Raw genomic sequence first — 27,865 nt, 5'->3', positions numbered from 1 at the left:
AAAAATCAGTTGTGCTAATATGTGACTATAAAATTATCATTGCATTGTTTATATATTGAATTCTCATTATACAGCTATCCTTGGTATAAAGCTACTAAACCTTTATATGCATTGTAAAAATACTTCTAGCAACAAGTATTGTGATTTAGATGTTTTAGAGATGCAATCTGAGTACATCAAGAAGTGATTCTTCCTTTGATGATTTTCCCTGTGATACCTGTGGATCATTTAAACTGACACATTTATTGGATTCTGTGTGAACAGAATATCAACAATGAAGAATAACAATCCAAAATGTCTTCCTTTCTGAAATTTCATGAAAATTGTTGAATCTTCAAGTTTGATGACAAATTACAAAGCCTGGTCCCGTATCTTTTTAATAATACTAAATTAGAATTTGCTTCTTTTATCATTTTTATTTATTTCATACATTGACTTTCATATGTCAATAGTGAATAATGTATATCTAAAGTAAAACAATCAAATGAAGGGCCAGAATAGTTATTGATGCACATGAGACAAGAGAAAGTTCACTAGAAGCATCAGGACAGAATCCCTGTAATGCATGATACCATTGCTTCTGACAGAAATGGTAGAAAATAGTGGTGCATTTATATCTAGGATTCTTATTAAAATTGGAATTTGACTAGGAATCATGTGATCCTCTGCTAGAGGTGCCAGTGTGTTCACAATGAAGTGTTAAACTTATTAAAATGAAACTTCATAGTGATCTTCATCAGTCATTTTTTGATATTTGACATTGTTTTCGCAGTATCTCAGGCTTAAAGACCAGCTCCATGTGCTGAAACAACTTTGTGTTGATTTATTGTCACCATCTATCAGAAGGCGGGTTGAAGCCATTAATTTAAATCCAATCTTAATTGTTCAAACATATGTCTGGCAATTATTTCTAATGGATCGTTATTCAAATTTTTTTGATGCGATTGTTTCTAGAAAAATTATTTCTCAGTCTGGCAGGTTCAAAATTGGATAGTCTGTGTGAGATATTAGCAATTAAACAATTCAGATATTGGACATTGGGAGAAAACAGGCAAATATAGTTCAATGGATGAGTCGTGACTATTTGTTATTTTCTGTTTACACAATATAATTGAGCCTAATAACTGTCACAGGAATCTGCATTGTTTCGTTGCTACTATTCACTTATTCTTTTATTGTTAAATAAATCTGTTTATTTGTCAGCACAAGTCATTGGATAGTGCATGTTAAATACATTGGTTAGTATTTCTATTGTCGCTATAATCGATGATCTGGAAACACATTGAGAAGTTTCTGCTTAAGCTAATTTGCATACTGCTAGGTGCATAATCACCTATGAACTAGAGTGGTAAGATATTTAAAACTTAGTTTGTAAAATAATATGTTAGCCTTAGCACCACTGTTTGCAGGTTCCCCACCTAACCACACATCATCTTGAATTCAAAATATAACACCCTTCCTTCACTGTTGCTGGGTCAAATCCTTGAATTCCTTTCCTATTAGAATAGATTCCCTACAGTGCGGAAACAGGCCCTTTTGGCCCAACAGGTCCACACCGACCCAAGACCCACCTCCCTCTGACTAATGCACATAACACTATGGGCAATTTAGCATGGCCAATTCACGCACATAGTTGGACTGTGGGTGGAGGAAACCCATGCAGACACAGGGAGAATGTGCAAACTCCACACAGGCAGTTGCTCGAGGCTGGAATCGAACCTGGGTCCCTGGTGCTGTGAGGCAGCAGTGCTAACCACTGAGCCACCGTGCCGCCCCTAAATTACGTGTCAACCTATGGCAGGTGGACTGCAGTGGTTCTACAAGGCCACTTGCTTCCGCCTTCTCTCGAGCAAGTAGGGACGGGCAATAAATGCTGGCCCAGTCAGCGATGCCCACATCCCTTGTGTGAATAAAAGAAAACTTAAGAGTAGGAACTTGTTTAACTACAGCAAAAAATACATTTATCACCAAAACAATCTGTTTAACCAAATTGATAATGCATTGCTTGTGAGCAACTGGCTTTTAAATTGCTAAAATTTGTTTACTAATTATATCAATTTTTAAGTCAATAAGGTCAATTTTTACGGCTAATCTTTTCAAACATTCCTATTAATGTCCTCATGCCCACAAGAAGAAACTAGATTTTTAGAGCTTCCTCATAGCCTTCAAAAGTATTGTTACCGGAACTTTCCAATAGTGGTTAATATAGCCTGGGGGTATTTGTTGGGCCTGCTTTGAGGACGATGATTTTTGAACTAGTGGAAAAGATTATGGAAACTTGAAGCAATGGATAACGTTTGTGATGAAAACTCAATGATGTTTGTGTTCTGTTCAAGATGACTTGAATTAATTGCATTGAAAATATAATGCAAGTGAATGGAGACTCTAAGCCACACAAAATTATTACCCCAATTAAAATTATCCTGTTGCTAAAGAAACACATTACCAAGTGTCATCTTTCTGTGGGTGATGAGGATCAAGGGCTCACCTGTCAATGTGGTCTGAGATGCAGAACTGCAAATCTCCCAAAATCTAAAGTTAAAATCCTGAAGATGAATTCTTGGATAAAAAAAATTACAAAATTAATGATGGGGGTAAATAACAGTGTCTTTGTTCTCAAAGATACTGTTTAGATGTATAAAAGTCTGTATCCAACGCAAGTTAATTCAAATGTCACACTTGGTTATCCCTTAAACACTTCCAAAAAGAGGCAGACAATCCAGTCAACCTGCAGCCTGAAATTTACAATCGGTGCAAATTCCTCACATTGACCTGAGATGTTTCTAAATGTTGCAATTACGTGAACTTGACTACTTCCCCTCAGGGGGCACTTGTTGAGTAATGGCTTTAAAAGCATAAGCCAAGTTAACAGATAGAAATGGAGTATATCTGTGTAAAGATATAATATTTAAGCTAATTTTATTTGATTTTTTTTGTATGCTTGAAGCAATGTTGCTCAATGCATAACATACTTAATAGTTGGGATTTATTCTTCTGGTTCACTACGTTTAAAAAAAAAAGTAAATCCTTTTATAGTTTCAGTGCACAGATGAAAAGACACAGTAAATGATTATGTTAAAGGAATGCTTCACTTCTAACTTCAGTATGTGGTTTTCCACTAGGAGTAAGGATATGGGAAAGACATATTGCAAATTGCATGGCTGGTTTGAGAAGTTGACGTTGTTCTCCACAGCCCAGGCAGCTGTGTTGCTTACCTAAATCCAGTGTTCAGAACATCTGCTCGGGGCTGGACAGGATCTTACCGTGGAAGGAAGGGAGAAAATCCAGTCATTATGACCCATGAAGGTGCCAGCAACATTCAACAAGCTCATGGCAGATCTAATTGCTCCACTTTCTCACCTATCCCTAATAACCTTTCACACTCTTGCTTATCAAGAACCTATCTACCTTGCCCTTAAAAATAATCAGAGATTCTGCTTCTACTGCTTTTTGAGAAAGATAATTCCAACCTCTCTGTAACTTCCCATGTCCTCTGACTAATCTAAGTTCCGGTCTATCTTTATGCCATCATCAAATTTAGCAATAATGCCTTAATTTCTTTCATTTAAATAGTTTATGTAAATTGCAAAAAGTTGGCTTTCCAACACTGAATTCGGTGGCGTAACATTCACTACATCTGGCCAACCAAATCAAAATACGGTTATATTTATTCTCTTTTATATCTTCTCTTTATGCCAATATGTTATGCCCACATGATCTGATTTGCAGCAATAAATTTTGATGGCACCTTAACAAGCACCTTCTAGAAATCTTAAGTACATTCGCCAGTTCCTCTGTATTCACAGCAAATATTACGTCCTCAACGATTTACAGTAAATTGGTTAAACATGGTCTCCCTTTCACAAAATTTTAATTCAGCCTGATTAAGTAGAAAAGTTCAAAGTGCTCTGCTATATTATATTTAATATTGGGTTCTAACACATCTATGATGGGTTGGCACATCAGAAAGCAATGACTTCAGTTCAGGAAACCGGGATATAGAAGCATTTTTGGTAGAAATTATATAGGCAAGGCATCACCTGTGGGAGTGGTGTATAGACCCCGTAAAATTAACCTTGTCATAAGACTAAGGATATGAGGGGGTAGAATGAAAGTTTATCAGCAAGGTGCCCCAGTAATTTCTACTATAATTTCAATTGTAGCTTTCAGTGTACACTATATTAGAAAAGTTATGTAAGCAAAGTGACTGTGGATAATGAGTTCATGGAATATATTTGGGATAATTTCTTAAAATAGCATTTCCTGGAGCCAACAAGTTTGAAGGAAAGAAGAGTGGGTTCAAGACTATTGAACTTATGCAGACATGAAAAGAGATTACCAAAGTAAACTGACAAGTTAGGTTGAGGGAATTAATCAATAAAGATGCAGTGACAAATGTGTAAAATGATATTTCAGAATACACAAAGTTAATACATTCCGACAAAAGAACTTGCATGCCAAACTGCTGAAACAGTGTGCGATAGAGTTAAGTGAGCCTATAAAAAATGAATCACAAGTAAGCTCAGCAGTCATGCTATTTCCAGTTAAGCCATTTCCAGCGATGGACAATATACCAATGCTCAACAATTGGGGAGCCCAGGACATCACACAAAAGGTGGTTACATCAAGTTATTTGGAAAGCGAATAGAATACAGGGTTAACATTTATTGCAAGGGGACTGGAATACAAATGTAAGGGTGTTATGCTTCTGTTGTATGTGACGGTGATGAGATCACATCTAGATTACTGTGTACTTTATTGGTTTCCTTATATAAGGAAAAATGCAAGTGCATTGGAAGCAAGTTTTGGTAATTTATTTGATGAATAATGGTGGGTTGTCTTATGAGGATAGATTGGAAAGGACTAGACCCTATTCCCTGGAGTTTGGGAGAGTAAGAAGTGACTTGATTGAAACATCAAGACCCCTTAGGATCTTATATAGGTGGATATCGAAAGGATTTTTAGTCTTGTGGGAGAATCTACATTTAGGGCTCATTGTTTAAAAGTGACAGATTAGGAGGGTTGTGAGTCTATGAAACCAATCCTGAAAAGGGAATGGAAGCTGAGTCTTTAAATATTTTTAAGGCAGTGATAGATTAGTTCTTGATAAGCCATGGGGCAAAAGGTTATTGGGATAGGCAGTAATGTAGAAGTGAAGGTCATAACAGTCATGACCTTATTTGAATGGTGGAGCAGATTCGAGGGGCCGCATGGTCTGTTCCTGGTTTTGATTTATATGTTCGTACACCAGTTTTCTCTGCAAATAAAAATCAATTTTTTAGCCATGTATCTTTACAGTACAAAGCTATTCTCACTAGCACATATATTTAAGAACATTTCTAACAGCCTTATTTGAATTATCCATGCCTGACAAATGACACAGGTTGTGAATGAGATTTACCTTAATTGACAATTAAAGAATATCAATGGATAACAGATTACTCAGTTAAGCCAATTACAGTTGAGAAACTATCTGGCTGTTTGAGAACCTTGATATTTCAGGCACTGTAAAGATGCAATACTTGATTTTATATTCATTGTAGTAGAGCACATTCATTTGCAGGTCTAGGTAAAATACACAAGTAAAGTCCCTCCAAACTTGATGAAAGTCCAAAGGTGAGAGAAAAGGATGTGCAAGAAAAACTAAATAGCAGCTGAACACCATTGATTTCCTATTTAAAACTAAGTGATCACTCATATGCTATATGGCCTAAATTTTGGATGGATTTACAGTGGTGATATATCCAGCACAATAGTATGAAAAAGTCATTATTCTCAATTGTTGACCACTGTCTTATAAGAATTGGTCTTTCTTTGCACCAGTGATTTAGAACGTTATGAGCATGTAGCCTCAAATCATAGTGGAGCCATAAGGATGTCACAATAATCTGAAAAACCACGACCCAAATTAGTGGCCAAAATTTGGAAGTGTAACAATGGCCTTGGCCCCTGCTTGGTCTCTCCCAATTGGAAAATTCAAACTACAACCATGTGGATACCACGAGGGTTAATGTTCCCGTAACAGCTGGTAGTCCAACCAAAAGTAATAAATTTGTTAGGTTTATGATTACGTGGTAATTAATTTCTTTGATCTTTGTGGAAGATAGAATATAATGCTTGCTTGCATAACAACAGTTTCTGTACTTGAACTATCTCATTATATGGAGCTGTTTTGAATCTTTAAATGTGATAAGATTCTGGATCAGTTTCAAAATTTGGTATCGCATTGGACAACAATTTATATAGTGCCTTTGACAAGGAGATTATGAAACAATATGACATACGCAACATTAGGAAATATTTTGGCAGATGGTCAAAAGGTGAGGTAAACGCAGCCAGTAGGTGGAAAGGAGGATATTATAAAGCTTAGGGCTTAGCTGACTGAGGGCATGGCTACGAATAGTAAAGCAATTTGAGGATGCTCATAGGGCTAGAATTAGAGGAAGATTGTAATCTTAGAAAATTGTGAAGCTGTTTGGAACTTTTGAGACTGAGAGATGCAAGGTCGGGGAACGTTTTCAGGAAATGGATCAGACTTTTAAAACCAGGACGGTGCTTGACTGGGGAGTCAGTGATGGGTGAATGTGATTTGTTGCAAGTTGTGATGGAGGAAGCAGGATTTTGGATGTTTTGGTAGGAAAATGTGGGGGACTAGCCAGGAGAACATTGGAAGTAGTTAAAACCAGAGGTAATAAAGACATACGTTGAGATGGAGACGAAGTTTGATAATGTTCCAGAGCTGCAAATAGGTAGGCTTAGTCATGCTACGAACATAGAAAGTCATCTTGGGATCAAATATGATATGAAAATTCTGTCTTAGTTTCAGATTATTGCTAGGGAGAAGAATGGAACCAGTGCCAAGGAACAGGATTTGGAGACTGGACTGAAAATCATAATTTCAATCTTTCAAATATTTAAGTGGGGGAAAATTGCTCATCTAGCATTATTCTAATTTATCAGCAATGGAGGAGCCAAGAAAGGTGGTAACAAGTTGGTGCTGCTGTTGTCAGTGATAATGTAAAAACTAATACTGTGCTTTTGGGTGATGTTACTGAGGGGTGACATGTGGATGAGAAATACGTGCAGACCAAGGTTAGATCCTTGAGGCTCCAGTGATAACGGTGCGAGAAGAGAAAGGAAATCATTATAAGTGATGTTATGGATACAATTAGTAGATAAGAATGGAACAAGAAGAAAGCTATCCCACCTTGTTAGACGATGGTGCATAGGTATTATACCAGGATAGTATTGTCGACTGTGTTAAAGGCTGCAGACGTATTGGGAAGGATGAGGAGGGAGGTTTGTATTTATTATGGTCTTGCAGCCTGTCATTTGTGATTGATATGGAGCTGCTTTTGGTACTGTGGCAGGGAAAGCGAATTAAAGGAATCCAAAACATGGAGTTCTGGAAAGATGGGTATGGATTTGCAAAACGATATTCGATAACTTTGGAGAGGAAAGGAAGATTGGAGATAGATCAATACTTTGCAACCATAGTGGGGAGTTTTATGAAGAGAAAGATAATGATGTCAGATTTAAAGGAGAAAAGGAGAACATCTGAAGAGAGAGAATGATTATAAACATTAGCTCCCTTGGGATCAAGAAGGGAAATCAGTTTAGTAGGAATAGGACCAAAGCAACAGTTGGTGGCTGTCATGGACAAGGTAAGCTTGAGATAGTTGAGAGGAGATAAGCACGAAACTGAAGTGAACAGGTCAGGGATAGGGCAACGGGTGGCTTTAGAGACTACTTGCTCCAGCTTAAATGGGACCTAAGGGACAATGTTTTCATGTAGAGGGTGTTGTGCGTTTGGAATGAGCTGCCAGAGGAAGTGGTGGAGGTTGGTACAATTACAAAATTTAAAAGGCATCCGGGTAGATATGTGAATAGGAAGAGTTTAGAGGGTTAAGAGCCAGTTGCTGTCAAATGGAACTAGATTACTTTAGGATATCTGGTCAGCATGAATGAGTTGGACTGAGGGGTCTGTTTTCATGCTGCACATTTCTATGACTCTATGACTGTTAGTGAAATGGTGGTAATGCAGCTGACATAGCTGATAGGGTAGTCTCAATTTTAGTGACAACAAATCTGTTAACAGCTTACACATGTGATTGGAGGTGAGAGCGGATTGCATTATGGATGGTACATTACTTCCTCACCATACTGGACTTGCCAAACATACTGGACAGTGATATTCAACATATATTTTATATGTTTGTGGGGATATATGGTGGTGTAATCTTTTGTTATAATAGAAGATATATTTTACCAGCAATGAGAGTCCCTGTGTTTGATTGTACATGTTGAGTTTTTGAATGGGAGAGTTTATTGCCTTGTAATGATTGCACATTTATTATTCTGTGATAATAATATAAAGGTGTTGGTGTAGTGGTAATGTCACTGGACCAGTAATTCATAAGCCCAGCAATACTGTAGGAACATGGGTTCAAACTCATTATGGCCGCCTGTGAAATTTAAATTCAATTGGTAATTCTGGAATATACTTCTAGTCCCATGAAATTGATTGATTGAAATGAATTAAAAAACCCTCAGGGAAGGAAATCTGCCATCAGTACTTGGTCTGATCTACATATGACTCCAGACCTACAGCAATCTGTTTAACTCTTGACTGCCCCTCTGAAATGACCCAACAAACTTCTCAGTATAAGGGCAATTAGGGATGGACAACAAATGTTGACCTTGACAGTGATGCTCACATCCATAAAGGAAAAAAAAATGCAGTAACCAATTAAGCAGTGATTTTGGACATTGTTTTGAAATTGAAGTGAGCATTTGCCAGGAAAATGTAATTGTGATTTTGTTAATTGCTAAATTTGCCAGATTTAACCATTATCCAAAAAGGTTTTTGCTTCAACTGAAGTTTTTGGATACAGCCCTGTTTTCAGTGTGCTCCCAATTATCTATTGACTGTTTCAGTTGACCACATTTCTATAATTCACAGGTTGATGCTCTCGTTGCCAAAAGAAATAGGGTTAATTGCTGTTGCAGTTCGACAAACACAAGGCAAAGGTCAGTAATTTTCTGTTCTTCCTCCCAATCTTCAAAAAAGAATTTCTTTTTAAAGTAATGCACAAGGTGAGCATCAGTGTAGTTTGACCTAGATATTTCAGTGTAGAGCAGAGGGGATAAAAGTGTTCAAAATTATAAAGGACTTTGATTGAATAATTAAGCAGTAAGTGATTATACTGGGAAAAATGTCAGTAACTGAAGAACACCATTTTAAAGTAACTGGCAAATGGAATCATTGGGAAGTGAGAATAATTTTTAATGACATAAGTTCTTTGCTCTGGAATGCACTGCCAGAATTAATGGCAAAGCAGATTCAGTAATTAGTTTCGAAAATGAGTTGAATATATACTTGAAAAAAGAATGCTTGAAAGGTAATAGAAAGAAAAGAGTGATTGAAAGAGTCACTCAATTATTCCCGTTCTAAGTGTCAATTCAGGCAAAATGGGCTAAATGACTTTCTTCTGTGCTGCATGATTGTAATGATGCAATTGACCTAGCTTTTAATTATTTGCAGCATATTTTCAACATTTGAATTCTGTATCTGACACTTGCTGTCCCTAACATGTACATACATTATTATGGAAACTAAATCGGACATAATGATATACTGTAGTGTACTTTTGAACCTATTGTTGTACTGTTTCCTTATTCAGTTCATGTGCTTTTGTTTTCTGTAAGTTTCAATAAGATCACCTCTCATTATTCAAAACTCTGGAGAATACAGGTAGAAAGTGAGGACTGCAGATGCTGAAGAACAGAGTCGAAGAGCGTGGTGCTGGAAAAGCACAACTGGTCAGACAGCATCTGAGGAGCAGGAGAGTCTCCTCCTCCTTGGGTGCTGCTTGACTGGCTGTGCTTTTTCAGGACCACACTCTTCAACTCTGGAGAATACAGGCCATTTTGCCCAGTCTCTCTTCACAGGCAATCTTGCCGTCTTGGAATAAGGTGAACCATCATTGCACTCCCTCCATGACAATAATATCTTTGCTGAGATAAGGAGGCCAAAATTGCACACAGTATTCCAGGTGTAGTCTAACTAAGTCTCCTGTAATGAAATCTTCTTGCATAAAGGCTAACATTCCATTAGCCTTCCTAATACCTTGCTGCACCTGCATGTTAGCCTTCAGTAACTTATCAATGAGGATACCTGAGTCCCTTTGCTTATCGTCATCATAGAATCCTTATAGTATATACGCTTTCCAATATCTTGCTATTTAAGATCTACTTTGTGCACGTTTCTCCTACCATAGTGGATAATTTTATATTATTCCACAATATATTCACCTGCCCAGTTCCTGCCCATTCACTAAGCCTGTCCAAATCCTCCTGAAACCTCTTCACATTTTACTCACATCTCATATTTCCTTTCAACTTTGTATCATTGGCGTATTTGGAAATATTATATTTGGATCTCAATCCCAGATCATCGATCAATGTTGTGATCAGCTGGGGCCCAAATACTGAAACTTGTGAAGCCCCTTAGTCACTGCCTGCTAACAGGAGAATAAGCCATTTATTCCTATTGTCTGTTTTCTGTCTGTCAGTCAAGCTGCAGTTTTTTTTTGTCTCTAGTCATTAATCCATACCAGTGCATTACCTTCTATCTATGTGCTTTAATTTTTCCAACCAGCTTTGTGTGGGGGTAACTTATTCAAAGCTTTCTCAAAATCCAAGTCTGCTATGTTTATCAAGTCTCCTTTGTCAATTTTATTAGTAGCATCTTCAAAAAAGTCTAAGTTTATCAAACATGATTTACCAGTCACAAATCCATACCAATAATGCCAAATCAGATCGTTATCATCCATTTCATTATTATTATTATTATTATTATTATTATTATTATCCCATCATTTGTAACAGATTTGACCATTTCCCTACTACTGCAGTAGGGCTGTCAGCTCTGGTTCCCTTGTTTCTCTCTTGTTCCCTTTATTATCGACCAGACCTCACCCCTCAAAATATTTTTAAGCAGGTAGCCCAGACTGTAACTTTGCTATTGTTTTAGGTAAGTTTATATGGGATAGTCCTGAAGTGAATTAACTGGTCCAACTGCCAAGTTTTTAAACAAACAGAATTTATTTACAAAATTACAGAATGAAACAAAAAGAACAGAAAATAGAATACTGGTTAACTTATCCTATCCAAAACCCCAACAGACTATCCCAACTTAATGATGCCATTCTGAAAATATTTACAACAGTCCCAATTAAACATGTCCTTTAGCACAAAGAGTAAAAATGAAACAAACCAGGGCTTACAGGCTTGACATTAGAGAGCGTACCTGGCTGGACTTGCCCCAGCAGCCTTTCTTCATACACACTGCTGCTGAATTGAATCACAAACTCTATTCTAAACGAAGGCTCGCTACACAGCCAGCTGGCCAATCCCCTTTGATTTGTACTGTTTTTTAAGACATGAAAGCCCTAAGCCAGAAGCATTATCTGTTAGGGGTAAACAAAAGGGGCCCCAACAAACCTTCCAAACCCAGACTAATTGGAGCCTGGCCAATATCCTCTCTTAAAAAAATCAAGGGCATAAGTAACCTTGTAAAAATGCCAACATTGTGACACCTTGTTAAACTGTTGGATGATATTTGGTACCTTCAAATTCACAGAAATAATCCCTAAATCTGCAAAATTTTGGAAGTTGGTTCAACAGTACGTCAACTATCTCTATGGTGGCCATCTTCAATATTCTGTGATATACAGGTGCTCAGGAGCATATTAATAGGAGTGGGCCATTTAGCCCCACCATTCAATATGACCATGGCTGATAGAACAGTTCAATACCATTTTACCTAACCCCTTCCCCATAATCTATATGCCATTGATAATCAAAAATCTTAAGGTGAGAGGGGAAAAAAATTAAAAGGGACCTGAGGGGCAACCTTTTCACAGGGTCGTGCATGTGTGGAATGAGCTGCAAGAGGAAGAGGTCAAGTTACAAAATTTAAGAAACGTTTGAACAGGTACATGAATCAGAAAGGTTTAGAGGAAGTGGGACTCATTCAGTTTAGGAAAGCTGGCCAGCATGGACAAGTTGGATCGAAAGGTCAGTTTCTGTGCTGTATGTCCATGACTCTACTGCAGGATGTACACTTCCCTTGGCTCTTTTTTAGATTAGATTAGATTAGAACAGTGTGGAAACAGGCCCTTCGGCCCAACAAGTCCACACCGACCCTCCGAAGAGGAACCTCTTCTGACCTGCTATCCCACAATGCCAAAAACTATTTGTTACACTTTGAATAAGTATGTACTTACGATGAAACCATAACAAATTATTTCTCAGGAAAAGGGAGAAAGAAATTCCAGAGACTTAAATACAAAGTTAATATGGAACTTGTACTTTAAAGATTAGAAACCCTGATCAAAATTGCACAATAATCAGAAGCTTTTTCCTGCACTCGTAATGTCATTCACTGTTGGTCTCAGTGAATATAGACCTTTGGTTCCCATCTTATTTCCCTTCCCACTCACCTCTTGCTCTGGAATCTTTAGTTCTTGAAGTAAGCCTTAGTTAAGGTACCCCGCGCCTCCTCTGCCTCAAGTTACTACTTTGACCCAAATTCCCAGTTTCTCACTCTGTCTGATACCCAATCTAGTGAACTGTCCCTCATTCTGACTGTGCAATTTATCATCTTTCAGTCCCATTAATTTCTCCAATAAAATTTTCTCACTAATGCTAATTTCCTTCAACCCCTCATTTTATCCAGCCACTGGGATCTCAAGTTCTGGGAGATTTTTTGTATCACTATGAAAACAAAGAAAATCTCCAGGGTAAAGCCAGCAAAAGACCAATCAAATAACTTAACTTAATTAGTGGTGTTTGAGGGTTAAAAGTTGTTCAAATACATTGGACCCCTGCTCTTTTAAAGGGTTCCACAGAATTTATGATGTTCAACGGAAAGACCAATCAGACCTTCTATTCAACATCGCGAGTGCTGCATTGACCATAACACTGCCTTAATACCGCTGTGAAATCTTTGGCATAGAGCTTGAACCCACAACCTTTACATTCAGAGACAAAACTGTCCACGATAAGGCCAAGGCTATCATACAGGATGCTTATAACTAGAAAAGAGCAAAGCTTAGTCCTGCCATTTTAGAATGGATTGACACCCTGGTGTGAAAGGACAATTCTGTATTGTGTTATATTATTATTATTATTGTGATTTATGCATGGCTTGTCTTTTATACTAATTTTGATTTATTCATTTTTCTTCGGATTCGGTTCTGATTTCAGGTCGTGGAGGAAATATATGGCTTAGTCCAATAGGCTGTGCTATGTTTACTCTACATGTTAGGATTCCAACCCAATCTAAGCTTGGACAGAACATTTCTTTTATACAGCACTTGATGGCTCTGGCTGCAGTGGAATCTGTGAGATCTGTGCCAGGATATGAGGTCTGTTGATGATACTTTCTCATAATATAGAGATTTCATGTTTAGATAGTTCACTCCGTGATCTATTATGCTATTCTACTTGAGTCAAGACCAAGTGCAGTGTTGAGGTTAAGTAGTTTAGAGGGAAAGGAATAATAGAGTTTGAGAGAAAGAGGAATAGGAAGCACAGTGATGGATGCTGGAAGGAGGACGGAAAATAATGAGGCATGATAGAGGGAAAGGAGAGGAAGTTGAAGGGGGTGGATGTGAAGGGTGAGAGTTAGGAAAGGGAAACATGAGAATATAAAGGCCGCGAATGGAGGAAGACAGAACATTTGGGAATAGTGGATGTTGAGGTAGGGAAAATGATGTAATGAAAGGAGGAGGGGAGGATTTGGGGAAGATGGAAAGAAGAATGTGGGAATTTGAAAGTGCAGCATGAGAGAAGCTCGCGAATAAGGAGAAGTGCAGTACATGAGGAGCAGGAAGTACAAAACATGAGGAGAGGGTAAGTTGGAATGAGTACAGTGTGAGATAAGCAACAGAGAGGATGTGTGGGGAAAACAGGACTGGTGAGCAAAAGAATAGTATTTCAGTCTCTGAATACAGGGTTGATATCTAGCAATGTATTTCAGATGGGAGTGTGTTGGCAATTCCCTCTTATATTTAACCTCTGCTATTGGTAGGTGGTTTTAAGTTAGGCTAATGACCTTTTCAAATAGCAAAGACTTAACTTAATAAAGAGACACAGCTCTGTTGACTGTGTAAATTGGCATGAATGAGAGAAGATTGTTTGTGTAAAAACCTGCTCTTTTAAGTTGGGTTTCACTTCTGCTTCCATTGGCACAGTGGAATAGCCATTAATACTTCAAGCTCGTCACACTGGCCTTTTCAGAATTGGAGCAAAAGTATTGCGGATATTATAGATTCAATTCTTGCCAGCTCAATGGAGTTAATATTTGTTAAGAGTTTCTGAGATTGATTGGAGAGCATTTGTTACAGATGAAGGTGTTACTGGCCTTGCTAAAGTGTGTATCAGCATGTCACCCCCTGGTAAGGGTAAATCTCACTTTGCGTAATAGATAGTAAATTTACATTCTTAAGCAACCTAAAAATGCAATGCCATGTTATGACTGCTCATTGATTTTAGTACTTAGAATCATAGCATCACAGAGATGTACAGCACAGAAACAAACCTTTTGGTCCAACTCATCCATGCCGATCAGATATCCCAAACTAATCTAGTCCCACTTGCCAGCACCCAGCTCATACCCTTCCAAACTCTTCCTATTCAAATACCCATCCAGATGCCTTTTGAATGTTGAAGTTTGAGCAGCCTCCATCACTTCCTCTGGCAGCTCATTCCATACATGCACCACCCTCTGCGCCCCTTAGGTCTCTTATACATCTTACCCCTCTCACCCTAAACCTATGCCCTCTAGTTCTGCACTCCCCCACCCCAGGGAAAAGACTTTGTCTATTTACTCTAACCATGCCCTTCATGATTTTATAAACTTCTGTTGAAGAACTATCATTTTTTTTTAAAAGTGTGATTTGTGAAAATCTTCAGGCTGCATCCTGTGGCATATGTGTTTTGACTACCTTTTTGATCCCCACATTTTGATCACCAGGAGTTGGTTTTTCTCATGTTTAATTCTCTTCTGTTCTGGGAGAATGATGGAAGTGTGACTGTCTTCTCTATTGCTTTTAATATGGGTGTAAATTGATTTGTTTCCTCTGTGCAATGGTTAGAAATGTAGGAGAGCTAGCTACCTGCTTTAAATTCAGTATGAACTGCCAGATTATTTTGATATATGGACTTCAGTAAGGTGTTCAACAAGGTTCTTCTTGGGAAACTGGCTAACAAGGTTAGATCTCATGGAATACAGGGAAAGCTAGCCATTTGGATACAGAATTGACCCGAAGATAGAAGACAGAGGGTGGTGGTGGAGGGTTGCTTTTCAGACTGGAGGCCTGTGACCAGTGGTGTGCCATAAGGATTGGTGCTGGGTCCGCTACTTTTTGTCATTTATATAAATGATTTGGATGTGAACATAGGAGGTATAGTTAGTAAGTTTGCAGATGACACCAAAATTGGAGGTGTAGTGGACAGCAGAGAAGGTTACCTCAGAGTATAATGGGAACTTGATCAGATGGGCCAGTGGACTGAGGAGTGGTAATTGGAGTTTAATTTAGATAAATGTGAGGTGCTGCATTTTGGGAAAGCAAATCTTCGCAGGACTTATACACTTAATGGTAAGGTCCTAGGGAGTGTTGCTGAACAAAGAAACCTTGGAGTGCAGGTTCATAGTTCCTTGAAAGTGGAGTTGCAGGTAGGTAGGGTAGTGAAGAAGGCTTTCCAATATTGGTCAGAGCATTGAATATATGAGTTGAAAGGTCATGTTGTGGCTGTACAGGACATTGATTAGGCCACTGTTGGAATATTGCGTGCAATATCGGAAAGATATTGTGAAACTTGAAAGCGTTCAGAAAAGATTTACAATGATGTTGCCAGGGGTTGGAGGATTTGAGCTATAGGGAGAGGTTGAATAGTCTGGGGCTGTTTCCCTGGAACGTCGGATGCCGAGGAGTGACCTTAGAGATTTATAAAATCATGAGCTGGGGGGGTGGGGGGGAGTCCAGAGCTAGCGGGCATAGGTTCCGGGTGAGAGGGGAAAAGATTAAAAAAAGAGACCTAAGGGCCAACATTTTCATGCAGAGGTTGGTGCGTGTATGGAATAAGCTGCTAGAGGAAGTGGTGGCGGCTGATACAATTATAGTATTTAAAAGGCATCAGGATGGGTATATGAATAGGAAGGGTTTGGAGGGATATGTGCCAACTCCTGGCAAATGGGACCAGATTAAGTTACGATATCTGATCGGCATGGACAAGTTGGACTGAAAGGTGTGTTTCCGTGCTGTTCATTTCTATGACTGTATGACTCTATGACTTTTAAGCCCATCATGACTGCACTGGCCCATTAAATGAACATCATTATCTACAGCCAATCTATAGGCTTTTCCCCATATCCTAGCATATTATCTTCATCCACATAATCATCAAGTGCCCCCTTAAATGTTTCAATTGAACCTGCCTCAACCACTTTTGCTGACAGTACCTTCCATACCTGAACACCTCATTTCATCCTTGCTTCTTTTGTACATTACTTCTTAATCGATGCCTTTTTGATTTTTTCATTTATAAGCAGCAACAGTTTTCCTTATCCATCCTATCCATCCTTTCATGGTTTTGAAAATGTCTATCATATCTCCTGTCCTCTCCTTTCTAAGGAGAACAGCCTCAACTTCTTCAATCTGTCCTCATAACTGAACTTGCTTAACCCTAGAATCATTATTGTAAACTGCTTCTACATTTTCCTCAATGCGTTCACATCCTTCCTGTAAAAAGCACCCAGAACTGTACACAATACTCCATTAAAGGTCTAACAGGTGTCTTACCTACTTTCACCTACTTTCCTGTACTTTATGCCCCTATTAATAAAGTGAGGTTACTGTATACTTTACTTACTGCTGTCTGCCTGTTCAGGCAGTTTCAATGATCTGTGCACATGTACGCCCAACGTCCGCTGCCCCTGCACACAAACATACCCACAAATCTACTTGTGCTCAGTTGAGTTAATTTATACTCTGGAGTGTAGGTGACATGCCTGTGTGTCAGCTGCAATACAATTACAATATTGCTTCAAAGGAAATATCACAGAGTTCCTGCAATATGGAAGCTGGCCATTTAGCTTATCGAGTCCACATTGACCCTCAAAGAGCATCCTACCCAGACTCATCCCCTGCTTTATCCCTGTAACACTGCATTTTCTGATGGCCTGTCTACCTAACCTGCACATCCTTGGATTATGGAAAGAAATCAGAGCTCCCAGGAAATCCACGCAGACATGGAGAGATGTGCAACCTTCACAGACAGTCGCCTGAGTCTGGAATCAAAGCTGAGTCCCTGTCGCTGTGAGGCAGCAATGCTAACCACTAAGTCATTGCATTGCAGATTCTTGCATGTATTATTGCCACTCCAACAGACTCTTATATGCACTGGTTTTATGTCATGAATTGATGTTTGACTCAAATATGTAAATGATAAATTGCTAGATTGCATTGCATCAGCACCATTAGTTTGCACTTTTGTTTAACAATTTGCTTGGCATTGAACCATGATAGAGACCCAAGGCAATCTCCTCAAACCCAACATCTTGTCAGTGGTTTGGAAAGGCACTTTCTTCAATAATTAATTCACTTACATTATAGTATTGCAACTTAATTTCCATCAAACCAGCCAAGATTTAAAATCTATGGAAGTACTATTTTTTAAGACAAGGTCATGCATTCTTTAACAAAGATTTTGAAATACTTTAGTTCAGTATTCACCTGAGACTATTGTTGGAATTTGATAGCGTGTCATTTACAGATGATGTAGGTGACCTTTATTTTATTCTGTGTTTTGGCATACATAAACAATTTGTGATTTATATTGGAATGGTAATGCACCAACATTTGTTCTTAGTGGTAATTCTTGCATTTAGTGCAGCACAGAACTTTGAGCTTGTTATATCCCAGTTCTAAAATATATTTTCTGTAGTCGATGAAAAAAGAACCTTAGCAAACAAAAATGACAACTAACAAGAAAAAACATGGAATTCAAAGGTGAAGCAAACATTTTGTAATTTAGATATTAATAACATTTTATCTGTAGATGCAAATTACTAATTCAGGTTACAGCAAATCAGTTGCATGCAGGACAATAAATTGGACAATAAACTGCCATGAAGTTGCTAAAGTTGATCAGATATCCATTTTTTTTTGTCCTCTATGGAAGAAGTTGCAGCTGTTTTCTGGATGAATAGATGAATGGAGATGGGCAAAGGAAGGAAGCTTAATACTTAGGTTGAGTGGTTACATTGAGCATATACTGGGGTCCTGGAACATTTGACACTGCTCAATATTCTTTAATCTACAATGAGAAGACTAACTTTTTAAAAATATTGTTTTCCTCTTTATTGTGATTTTCCTCTTTATGTGTGATGCACATACATTCACACACACCTATGAAGTACTTAGGAAAAAATGTGACTGTACTGAAAGAACAAAAAATATCAATAAAATGAAGTAGCCATTTAATTTTTATTTAATCCTGGATTTGGTAACTCAGTTGAACCCAGTGGTTAAATGTTTCATGAGTGTCTTTAAAATTAATTTATTGATGTGATGTAATAGCAGTGGCTAATTAGGAATTTCTTGAGTTTCTTATACATTTTAATTTTGGACAATGCATTTATTTTCTTGTGCTAATGAAAGTATAATGAATGTCATGTAATTCTTTTTTGTTTAGGATATCGATCTGAGGCTTAAATGGCCGAATGATATATACTACAGTAATCTCATGAAGCTAGGTGGAGTCCTGGTTAACTCTACTTTGACGGGAGCAACTTTTCATGTACTTGTTGGTATGTACTAATTTGATGTTTCAGAGATTTATTTCAAATTAAGTTAAATGATTGGATGCTTCCAAGTAAAACATAATATTTTTAAGTTTTTATGATAAAAATACTAAGTATTTTATTTTCATGGTGATTCAAATATTTCTGGCTCTTAATGAAATTGTACTACTAACCTAATAATTGAAATGTCATATGTTACATCAGTGCAAACTTTATGCACAGGAATCTTTTTGGGGGAGTCCAGAAAACAACAAATAGGGTCACTAAGTTGCATGATTGCCTTTTTATTAGAACTGTTCCCCTCCTATCCTTATTAATCATCAGACATCAGATCTTAATTATTCTGAGTTCTAATTGTGCATGTATGACAATTAAAAAGAAAACATAATGGTGTATTGATTGTGATATGATTCATCTGTTCCCAGCAAATCATATATAGTCAGCTATTGTTGTCAGTTTGATGTTTACTCCCATCAGGAAGGTCTAATGAATTCTGTGTTGTGCATGTACATCTATTAGTTGAGATAAATGGTTTTGAATTAATGGAATATTTTCTGTAATGTTTTTTGTATTCACTGTTCGTTTTAATCGGAAATCTGACGAACTACAGATTCTGGAAATCTGAAACCAAAACACAAATTGCTGGAGAAACTCAGCAGGTCTGGCAACATCTGTGGAGAGAAAGCTAAGTTAATATTTGACCCCTTCTTAAAAGGCTCGTTGAACACAAAACATTAACTCTGCTTTCCCTCCACAAATGCTGTCAGACCTGCTGAGTTTCTCCAGCAATTTCAGTTTTTGTGTCTGTTATTGTTAATACTCAATTCACTTTACTTTTCGTAAAACAAACAAAAATTACACTGCAGAATTGTAATGACAGATGTCATGTGTTTTGAACCTGTTTTGTGTAAAGGAATGTTACTTTGTGATCAGGCTCAGTTGCGTCCTGTCATAGGTACATTTGAATCACAGAATCCTGACTGAATGGAAAGAGGCCATTTGGCCATCAAATCTGTACCAACCCTCTGAAGAGTATCACGGGCAGACCCAGCCCCTTACCCTGTCCCTGTAATCCCACATTTACCATGGCTAATCCACCTATGCTGCACATCCCCGGACATTCCGAGGCAATTTAGCATGGCCAATCTATCTAACCTGCAAAGGTTGGAATCTAAGGAAACTGGAGCACCCAGCAGAAACCCACACAGACACTGGGAGAAAGTGCAATCTACACAAAGGCAATCACTTAAGGCTGAATTGAATCCAGGATCCTGGCATTGTGTGGCAGCGGGCTAAGCATTGAGCCACTCTGTCATCCATTCCCTAAACTAAAGCATTATGTGCTGTAACATTCAGTAGGGGAATTCTGGGAAACAAATCCTTATTCTGGGTCATGTTTTAAGTGTATGTTACGTAGTAGAAAATGCTTCATTTCCTTAGTTCCTAAAACTTGTGAGCCATTTCCATAAACATTCTCCCCCCAACAACCAATTCATCACATACATGCACACACACCTCCACATGCACCCTCTAATATGGAGGATTCTACATTTGCTATTCTTCCATCACCTCTGAATTACATTATTCTGATCAAGGCTATTGCAGAAAAGGGGTAGGGTCTTGCTGATAATATCTTATTAATTAAGTGACAGACTATATTTTGTTTTTCTTTAAATCATTTGATTTAAAGAATTTTTTCTGAATTTACTACCTTTTGAAAAGAGGTCATACTAGTCAAATAAATCTCCTTTACCTAATAGTTGGATCGCTTACACAAACCAGAAGACATAGGAGCAGAAGTAGGCCATTCAGCCTATTGTGTTCTGCCATTCAAGATCAAGATCAACTAATTTGATAATTCTGAACTCCAATTTCCTGCCTTTTCACTGTAATCCTTGATTCCTGACTGATTAAAAATGTCAGTCTCAGCCTTGAACATACTTAACCATTTGGTCTCAACAGCACCTGTTTGGTAAAGAATTCCACAGACGTGTCATCCTTTTGAAAGAAGAAATTCCACCTGCCCTCTCTTAAATGTGCAATCCCTTAGTCTAATGTTATGTCCTCTTGTCCCAGACCCCCCAAAAGGGGAAATAAACATTTCTTTATATGCCCTGTCAAGTCCCCTAAGAATCTTGTATGTTTCAATAAGATTGCCTATCATTCTTCTATATTCCAGTGTATATCGGCTCAACCTAGTTTACCTTCCTCATAAAATCATCCCTTCGTACCAGAGGTCAGCCTAATGTCTGGGCTGCTTTCGACACCAGTATATCTCCCTTTAGATAAGGGCCCCAAAAAGAACAGATTTAGTAAAACATCCCTATCTTTATACTTCATTCACTTTGAAATAAAGGTTAACATTCCAATTGCTTTCCCTGTTACACAAGAATTTGAATTCTAGCGTTTAATCGTGGATGAGGACTCCCAAATTCTGAGTTTTGTCGTCTGTTTAAATAGTATTCAGCTCCTCTATTCTTTCTCTATTCACCAAAGTGCCTAACCTTACATTTCTCCATATTATGTTCTTGCCCATTTGCTTAACATGTTATATCCTCTGTAGACTTTTTGTATCCTTACCACTTGCCTTCTCACCTGTTTTTGTGTCATCTGCAAATTTGACAGTTACACATTCATTTTCCTCATCCAAGTCATTAATATATATTGTAAAAGAGTTTGGCCTTAGCATTGATCCCAGTGGCAGTAGCTACAGATTGCCATCTTGAAGTTGCCCTCCATTCCAAATCTCTGCCTCTTGTTAGTTGATCAATCTTGATCCATGCTGAATATACTACCTCCAACACCATGGCCTCTTAACTTATGGCCTAATGCATGGTTCTATATCAAATGCTTGCTGATAATCCAAGTATATTACATCCACTGCTTCTCTTTTATCTATTCTGCGTGTTACATCCTCAAAGAATGTAAGTAAATTTGTCCGGCATGTTTTCCCCTTCATGAAGCCATGCTGACTCTGCTTGATCGTAGTATGTATTTCTAAATGCTCTGCTATTACATCCGTCCAAAAAACGAACATTTCCCTGATACCTGACATTAAACTAACTGATCTATAGTTACTTGGATTTTGCCTCCATCCCTTTTTAAAAGACAGGATTACATTGGCATTTTTCCATTCTTCTCGGACTTTTCTAGAATCTGCTGCTTCTTGGAAGATGAAAACCAGGGCAACCACTGTCTATGTAGCTATTTCCTTTAATAAATCAGAATGTCTAAAGTTGAGGGTGAGGATCTTAAAAATAATGGCCAGTTGAAATGGAGTTTTAGATCCAGTAATTCCACCACTCAAATTGAAGCAATGCAAAATCTTGTACCGAGCAGGTTGTTTTCTTCAAAAGTCTAATTACTTTTCTACTCCACCACCTCCCCAGAGTACTTGGCCCTCATAGTGCTTTGTGAACTCATTGATTACAAAATATTTCTTGTCTAGAATTTTCTACTGTGAAATTTATCTCCTTTTACTGATGTGCTATTTTTCATTTTTTCTATGCAGTGAGATAAATTCTATAAAAGTGCATTGAGTCATAGAGTCTTGGAGATATCTCGCAGAGAAACAGACCCTTCAGTCCAATTTGTTCACGCTGACTAGCTATCCTAAATTAATCTAGTCCCAGCATTTGGCCCATATCCCTCTAAACCCTTCCTATTCATATTTCCATCCAGATGCCTTTTAAATGTTGCAATTGTACCAGCCTCCATCATTTGCTCTGGCAACTCATTCCATACACGTACCACCCTTTGTTGGAAATCGCTGCCCCTTAGATCCCTTTTAAATCTTTCCCTTCTCACCTTAAACCTATACTCTCTAGTTTTGGACTCCCCAACCCCATGAAAAAGACCTTGTTTACTTACTTATCCATCCCCATCGTAATTTTGTAAACCTCTATAAGGTCACCCCTCCGACCTCGATGCTCCAGTATAGATCAGGTATACCCTAGAACTCTGTGGGAAGTTAGGGAAGTGATTGCTGGGCCTCTTGCTGAGATATTTGTATCATCAATAGTCACAGGTGAGGAGCCAGAAGACTGGAGGTTGGCTAACATTGTGCCACCATTTAAGAAAGGTGATAAGGAAAAGCCAGGGAACTATAGACTGATTAGCCTGACTTTGGTGATGGGCAAGTTGTTGGAGGGAATCCTGAGGGAAAGGATTTAAATGTATTTAGAAAGGCAAGGAATGATTAAGAATAGTCAGCATGGCCTTGTATGTGGGAAATTATGTCTCATGGACTTGATTGAGTTTTTTTGAAGAATTAACAAAGAGGATTGATGAGGGCAGAGCAGTGACATAATCTATATGGACTTCAGTAGGCATTGGACAAGTTCCCCATGGGAGACTGGTTAGCAAGGTTAGATCTCATGGAATACAGAGAGAATTAACCATTTGGATGCAGAACTGGCTCAAAGGTAGAAGACAGAAGGTGGTGGTGGTGGTGGAGGGTTGCTTTTCAGACAGGAGGCCTGTGACCAGTGGAGTGCCATAAGGATCAGTGCTGAGTCTGCTACTTTTCATCACTTATATAAATGTTTTGGATGTGAACATAGGAGATGTAGTTAGTAAGTTTGCAGATGACACTAAAATTGGAGGTGCAGTCGACAGTGAAGAGGGTTACCTCAGATTATAACAGGATCTTGATGAGATGGGCCAATGAGCTGAGATGTGGCAGATGGAGTTTAATTTACATAAATGTGAGGTGCTGCATTTTGGAAAAGCAAATCTTAGCCAGACTTGTGCACTTAATGGTAAGGTCCTAGGGAGTGTTGCTGAACAAAGAGACCTTGGAATGCAGGTTCATAGTTCCTTGAAAGGAGAGTCACAGGTAGATATGATATTGAAGAAGGCATTTGGTATCGGTTTCCTTTATTAGTCAGAGTATTGAATATATGAGTTGGGAGGTCATGTTGTGGCTGTACAGGATGTTGGTTAGGTCAGTTTTGGAATATTGCATGCAGTTCTGGTCTCCTTCTTGTCAGAAGATTGCTGTGAAACCTGAAAGGGTTCAGAAAAGATTTACAAGGGGTTGGAGGATTTGAACTATAGGGAGAGGCTGAATAGGCTGGGGATATTTTCCCTGGAGCACCACAGCAGTGAACACAGTGTGCAATTGGTCTTCCTATCTCCAAGGATTCTGGATGACTACTTCACAGAACACCTATATCCGGTCTGCAATCCAGACCCTGAGCTTCCTGCTCCCTGACCAACACCAGAAGCTGAGGAGTGACCTATGGGAGAGTTTTATAAAATCATGAGGGGCATGGATAGGATAAATAGAGAAGGTTTTTTCCTGGGGTAGGGGAGTCCCGAGCTAGAGGGCATAGGTTTAGGGTGAGAAGGGAGAGATATGAAAGAGACCTAAGGGGCAAATTTTTCATGCAGAGGGTGATACGTGTATGGAATGAGCTGCCAGAGGACGTAGTGGCAGCTGGTACAATTGCAACATTTTAAAAGGTATCTGGATGGGTATATGAATAGGAAGGGGATAGAGAGATATGGGCCAACTGCTGGCAAATGGGACTAGATGAGGTTAGGATATCTGGTCAGCATGGATGAGTTGGACTGAAGGGTCTGTTTCTGTACTGTACATCTCTGTCTCTGTGACTCTAAGTAACTTGACTGTACATTATCAAATTTGGTAAGTGTGCCTTCAAAATAAAAAGCACAGCTTTGACATGGAACAGGTTTTTTCATTAGATCTCAGCCATGATGGTCTCAAAAGAATGACTGACACTATAACAGCCCATTTTTTGATTATGCGAGCTTCTTTTTCACAGAGCTGCTGAATAGCATCTCGATCAGAGATCCATGTGAAACCTTTTGCTCCTTTCACATCTGTTGAAGATTCATAGCCCTCTCTATGGAAAAGAAATAAGAGCTGAAGACCTTAAATAAATCACTCAACTGCTGTGCTTATTTAAAAAAAAAGAGGAATAATGTAACTTCCAGTACTTACAATTGAAAAGGATCATCTGAGGAGAACACACGTACTTCAGTGTCTAATAAGATGTATATCACTGGTGGTGCTAGTCAGCTTCAATCCAATTGCCAATTTTCTTTAAGAAAAATGGAAATAACAGAATTACTGAAGCAGTTTTGCCACAGAATGATACATTTACTAAGTGTAAATCTGGATGACTAAATTTATGCAATAGACACAGATTTTGAATGTGTAAATTGTTTTTAACCATAAATGCCTGAAATCACTACTGACACATAGTTTGTTGTTGGGCTTAGTTTTATTGAATGAAAGACTTTTGTTCTCTCAGAATTTGCAATAGAAGCAAGAAAACCAATGACATAAATAGAATGAGCATTTTCTTCAAACCTTTCAATTGTTACTGGATGATCTGTGCATTTTACAAACTGATAACAAAAGCAAAATATGGATGTTGGATATTCAAAATAAAAACATAATTCTTGAGATTATCAATAAGTCTGGCAGCTGTGGCAGGTGGAACAGTTTTAACATTTCAGGTTAGTGACCATGCATCAGTATTCAATGGCCTGAAATATTAATTCCATTTCCCTCTCCGTAGAAGCTGCCAGATCTGCTGAATATTTCCAGTATATTATAGTTTTGTTACCTAAGCTGACACTAACTAGTTAGAGTTATTATAAATAACGTATCAGTCATACAGTTTAATTGGTACAGATTATTGATATTTCACTTGTGATATACAAGTCTATTCTATTTAAATAATTAATTGATTGAATTATCACTGCCATATGCATCTTAAGCTAATCAACCCGCCAAAATTGCTCTTGTGATGTTTATCCTGTTGAGGATCAAGTACATTGTGCATGTTTGTCACTTGCATTAATACAACGTGAAACAGATTGTAGTCCTTTTCTTCAAAAGGCTGTGGATTCAATGTAAGTAACAGCAACCCAACTATTTGCATCAACGATATCATCCGGCAACACAACAAAGAGAATGGAACAGATTTGCAGACACTTCGTATAGACCTGCTGATAGCTAGGACGGTCACTATCTTTGAAAATCTGATCAGCATTTTCCAGGACAAAGGACCAAATGGAGTTTTACCACTCTACTATAAACGATGGTTACACAGGTATGTAAACATAAATTATGGTAGAAAATGTATATACTCTTGCTCTGTGGAATACATCCAGTTACACTATATTGTACTTGCAATTGGGAAAAGTTAGAGGTGTTTGAAATAACTTCACAGAGGCTGGTATCCCATCATCTAGTCACCCTTTATTTACACGTGGACAGTCCTTGACACTAATCTAACTGCCTCAGAGCCAGCTGTCAGAGTGAACAGCACTGTCTGACACTCATGTTCTTTTCTTTCAGCCAGGGCTCCCTGATTGCATCAGATCAATAGTTCCAATTAGGGGGTTCTATGAGGTTCACCTGGCAGATCCCCACCCCTCCCCCGCCCCCAAGTCGGACAACATAGATTGGGTTTTTTTTTGTAGCTCCTTATAGGGCATTTTAGCACTGTGTCAGGTTCTTCCAACTCTGTCTCTGATGTGGGCAGTATGTAAGGACAGTAGCTCACCTCTTGGGCCCAGACAGTTGCAGAAGAAATTCATTCTCTTTTTCAAACAGCAAAGGCATCGAGGCAGCGACATCTGCATACATCTCAGATTCTGAGGTATCTTCAATGCTTGATGGAGAGGGAGAACCACAGGTTCCGGAACAGTCAAGCTGGGCATATTTTGCTCCTACATCATTTGCGAGATTTCATATAGTCCACGTGTTATTGAGGATCGTTGCATCCACCCAAACTTCATATATCACTCAACCTGACCTCGCGTCAGCATGCCTTTTACCCATGCAGTGGGCAATTCTCATAGTTCCTACACCAAACTTAGTCCCTTGAATTAAACTGTCTCTCTCGCTGAGCAGAGTCTTTTGTCTAGTATGGCATTCCTGCTACCATTTCACATCCCCCTGACACAGATCCAGAAAGATCAGATTTAACCTGGTGCAGAGTTTACTCCCCATTGGCAAGTATGCTGGTGCTATCTCTGTAGTTGCATGAGGAGTCTTGCAATAATCAAATAGGAACTGGGACAGTTTGGTATCGAGTGAAGCTGTAGGCTGTTTCTTTAAGCCTACCTTCAAAGTTTGGACTGGTCTTTCTGCCAGACCACTGGATGATGGATGGTGTGGAGTTGTCCTTCTGTGTCAAATACCATTCAACTTTAGGAAATATTCTAATTCCCTGCTAGTGATAATGGCCCCTTATCTGCGTCCAACACTTCCGGGAGTCTGTGTATTGCAAAACACTTGTGCAGTTTTTCTATCATCATAAACAAATAAACTCTATTCACGTCCAGCCATTTTAAGCTGACGTCCACAATGACTAAGAACATTGAGCTCATGAAAGGACCAGCGCAGTTGACATGTAACTGAGTCAAGGGTTTAACCAGCCATTCTCATGAATGTGGTGAGCTGATGGCAATAATTTCTATCCATGTTGGCCCTCTGGGCACTGCCCCACCAACGTGACTATGTCTGCTTCCTGTCCTGGCCACCAGACATATTTGTTCACCAACACCTTCACTTTGGAAACTCCAGGATGACCTGGTGCAGTTCAGACAGTTCCTGGTAATAACCTTTGCTCAGGACAATCCTTCTTGCTCCCCATAACACTTTGCCTTCTTCTACTTTGATCTGGTCTTTCTGGATCCAAAAAGATTTCAATTCTGGTTGTGACAGCCTTTTGGTTTCCCTCTTCTATTCAGGATTTGTTCTGAATAGAAGTTATGCAATTGCTGTTACTCAAGTGGTGTTCTTCAAGCTCAGTTGGACTGGTGAGGGTGTCCACTTGCAGGGAATACCCTGCAACTCGTATGGTTCACTTGTTGAATTTTCCAGTGATAAAGCCAATTGTAGTGCCTGTTTGAAGTCCTTTTGCATAGTTACATTATTAATCCCACTGTCCTTGCTGTTGTAATATTCGCACAGAGGCCAATATCCCGTCACCAAATCACAATTTA

At 38.6% G+C, this 27,865-nt stretch overlaps 1 protein-coding gene across 2 annotated transcripts in view; it reads left to right on the top strand.

The window, feature by feature from the left end:
• Nucleotides 1–27,865, top strand: part of hlcs (holocarboxylase synthetase (biotin-(proprionyl-CoA-carboxylase (ATP-hydrolysing)) ligase)) — a 150,468-nt gene that overhangs the window by 110,228 nt on the left and 12,375 nt on the right. For both annotated transcript variants that reach the window (XM_060833778.1, XM_060833777.1), the window contains 4 exons: nucleotides 8,963–9,030; nucleotides 13,273–13,433; nucleotides 18,766–18,880; nucleotides 25,749–25,962. In XM_060833778.1, the coding sequence (XP_060689761.1) occupies nucleotides 8,963–9,030; nucleotides 13,273–13,433; nucleotides 18,766–18,880; nucleotides 25,749–25,962 (558 nt within the window). The remainder of the gene's footprint in view (nucleotides 1–8,962; nucleotides 9,031–13,272; nucleotides 13,434–18,765; nucleotides 18,881–25,748; nucleotides 25,963–27,865) is intronic.

Source organism: Hemiscyllium ocellatum, chromosome 12, assembly GCF_020745735.1.
Source record: "Hemiscyllium ocellatum isolate sHemOce1 chromosome 12, sHemOce1.pat.X.cur, whole genome shotgun sequence".
NCBI lineage: Eukaryota > Metazoa > Chordata > Chondrichthyes > Orectolobiformes > Hemiscylliidae > Hemiscyllium > Hemiscyllium ocellatum.
This window is presented reverse-complemented; position numbering and strand designations above follow the sequence as displayed.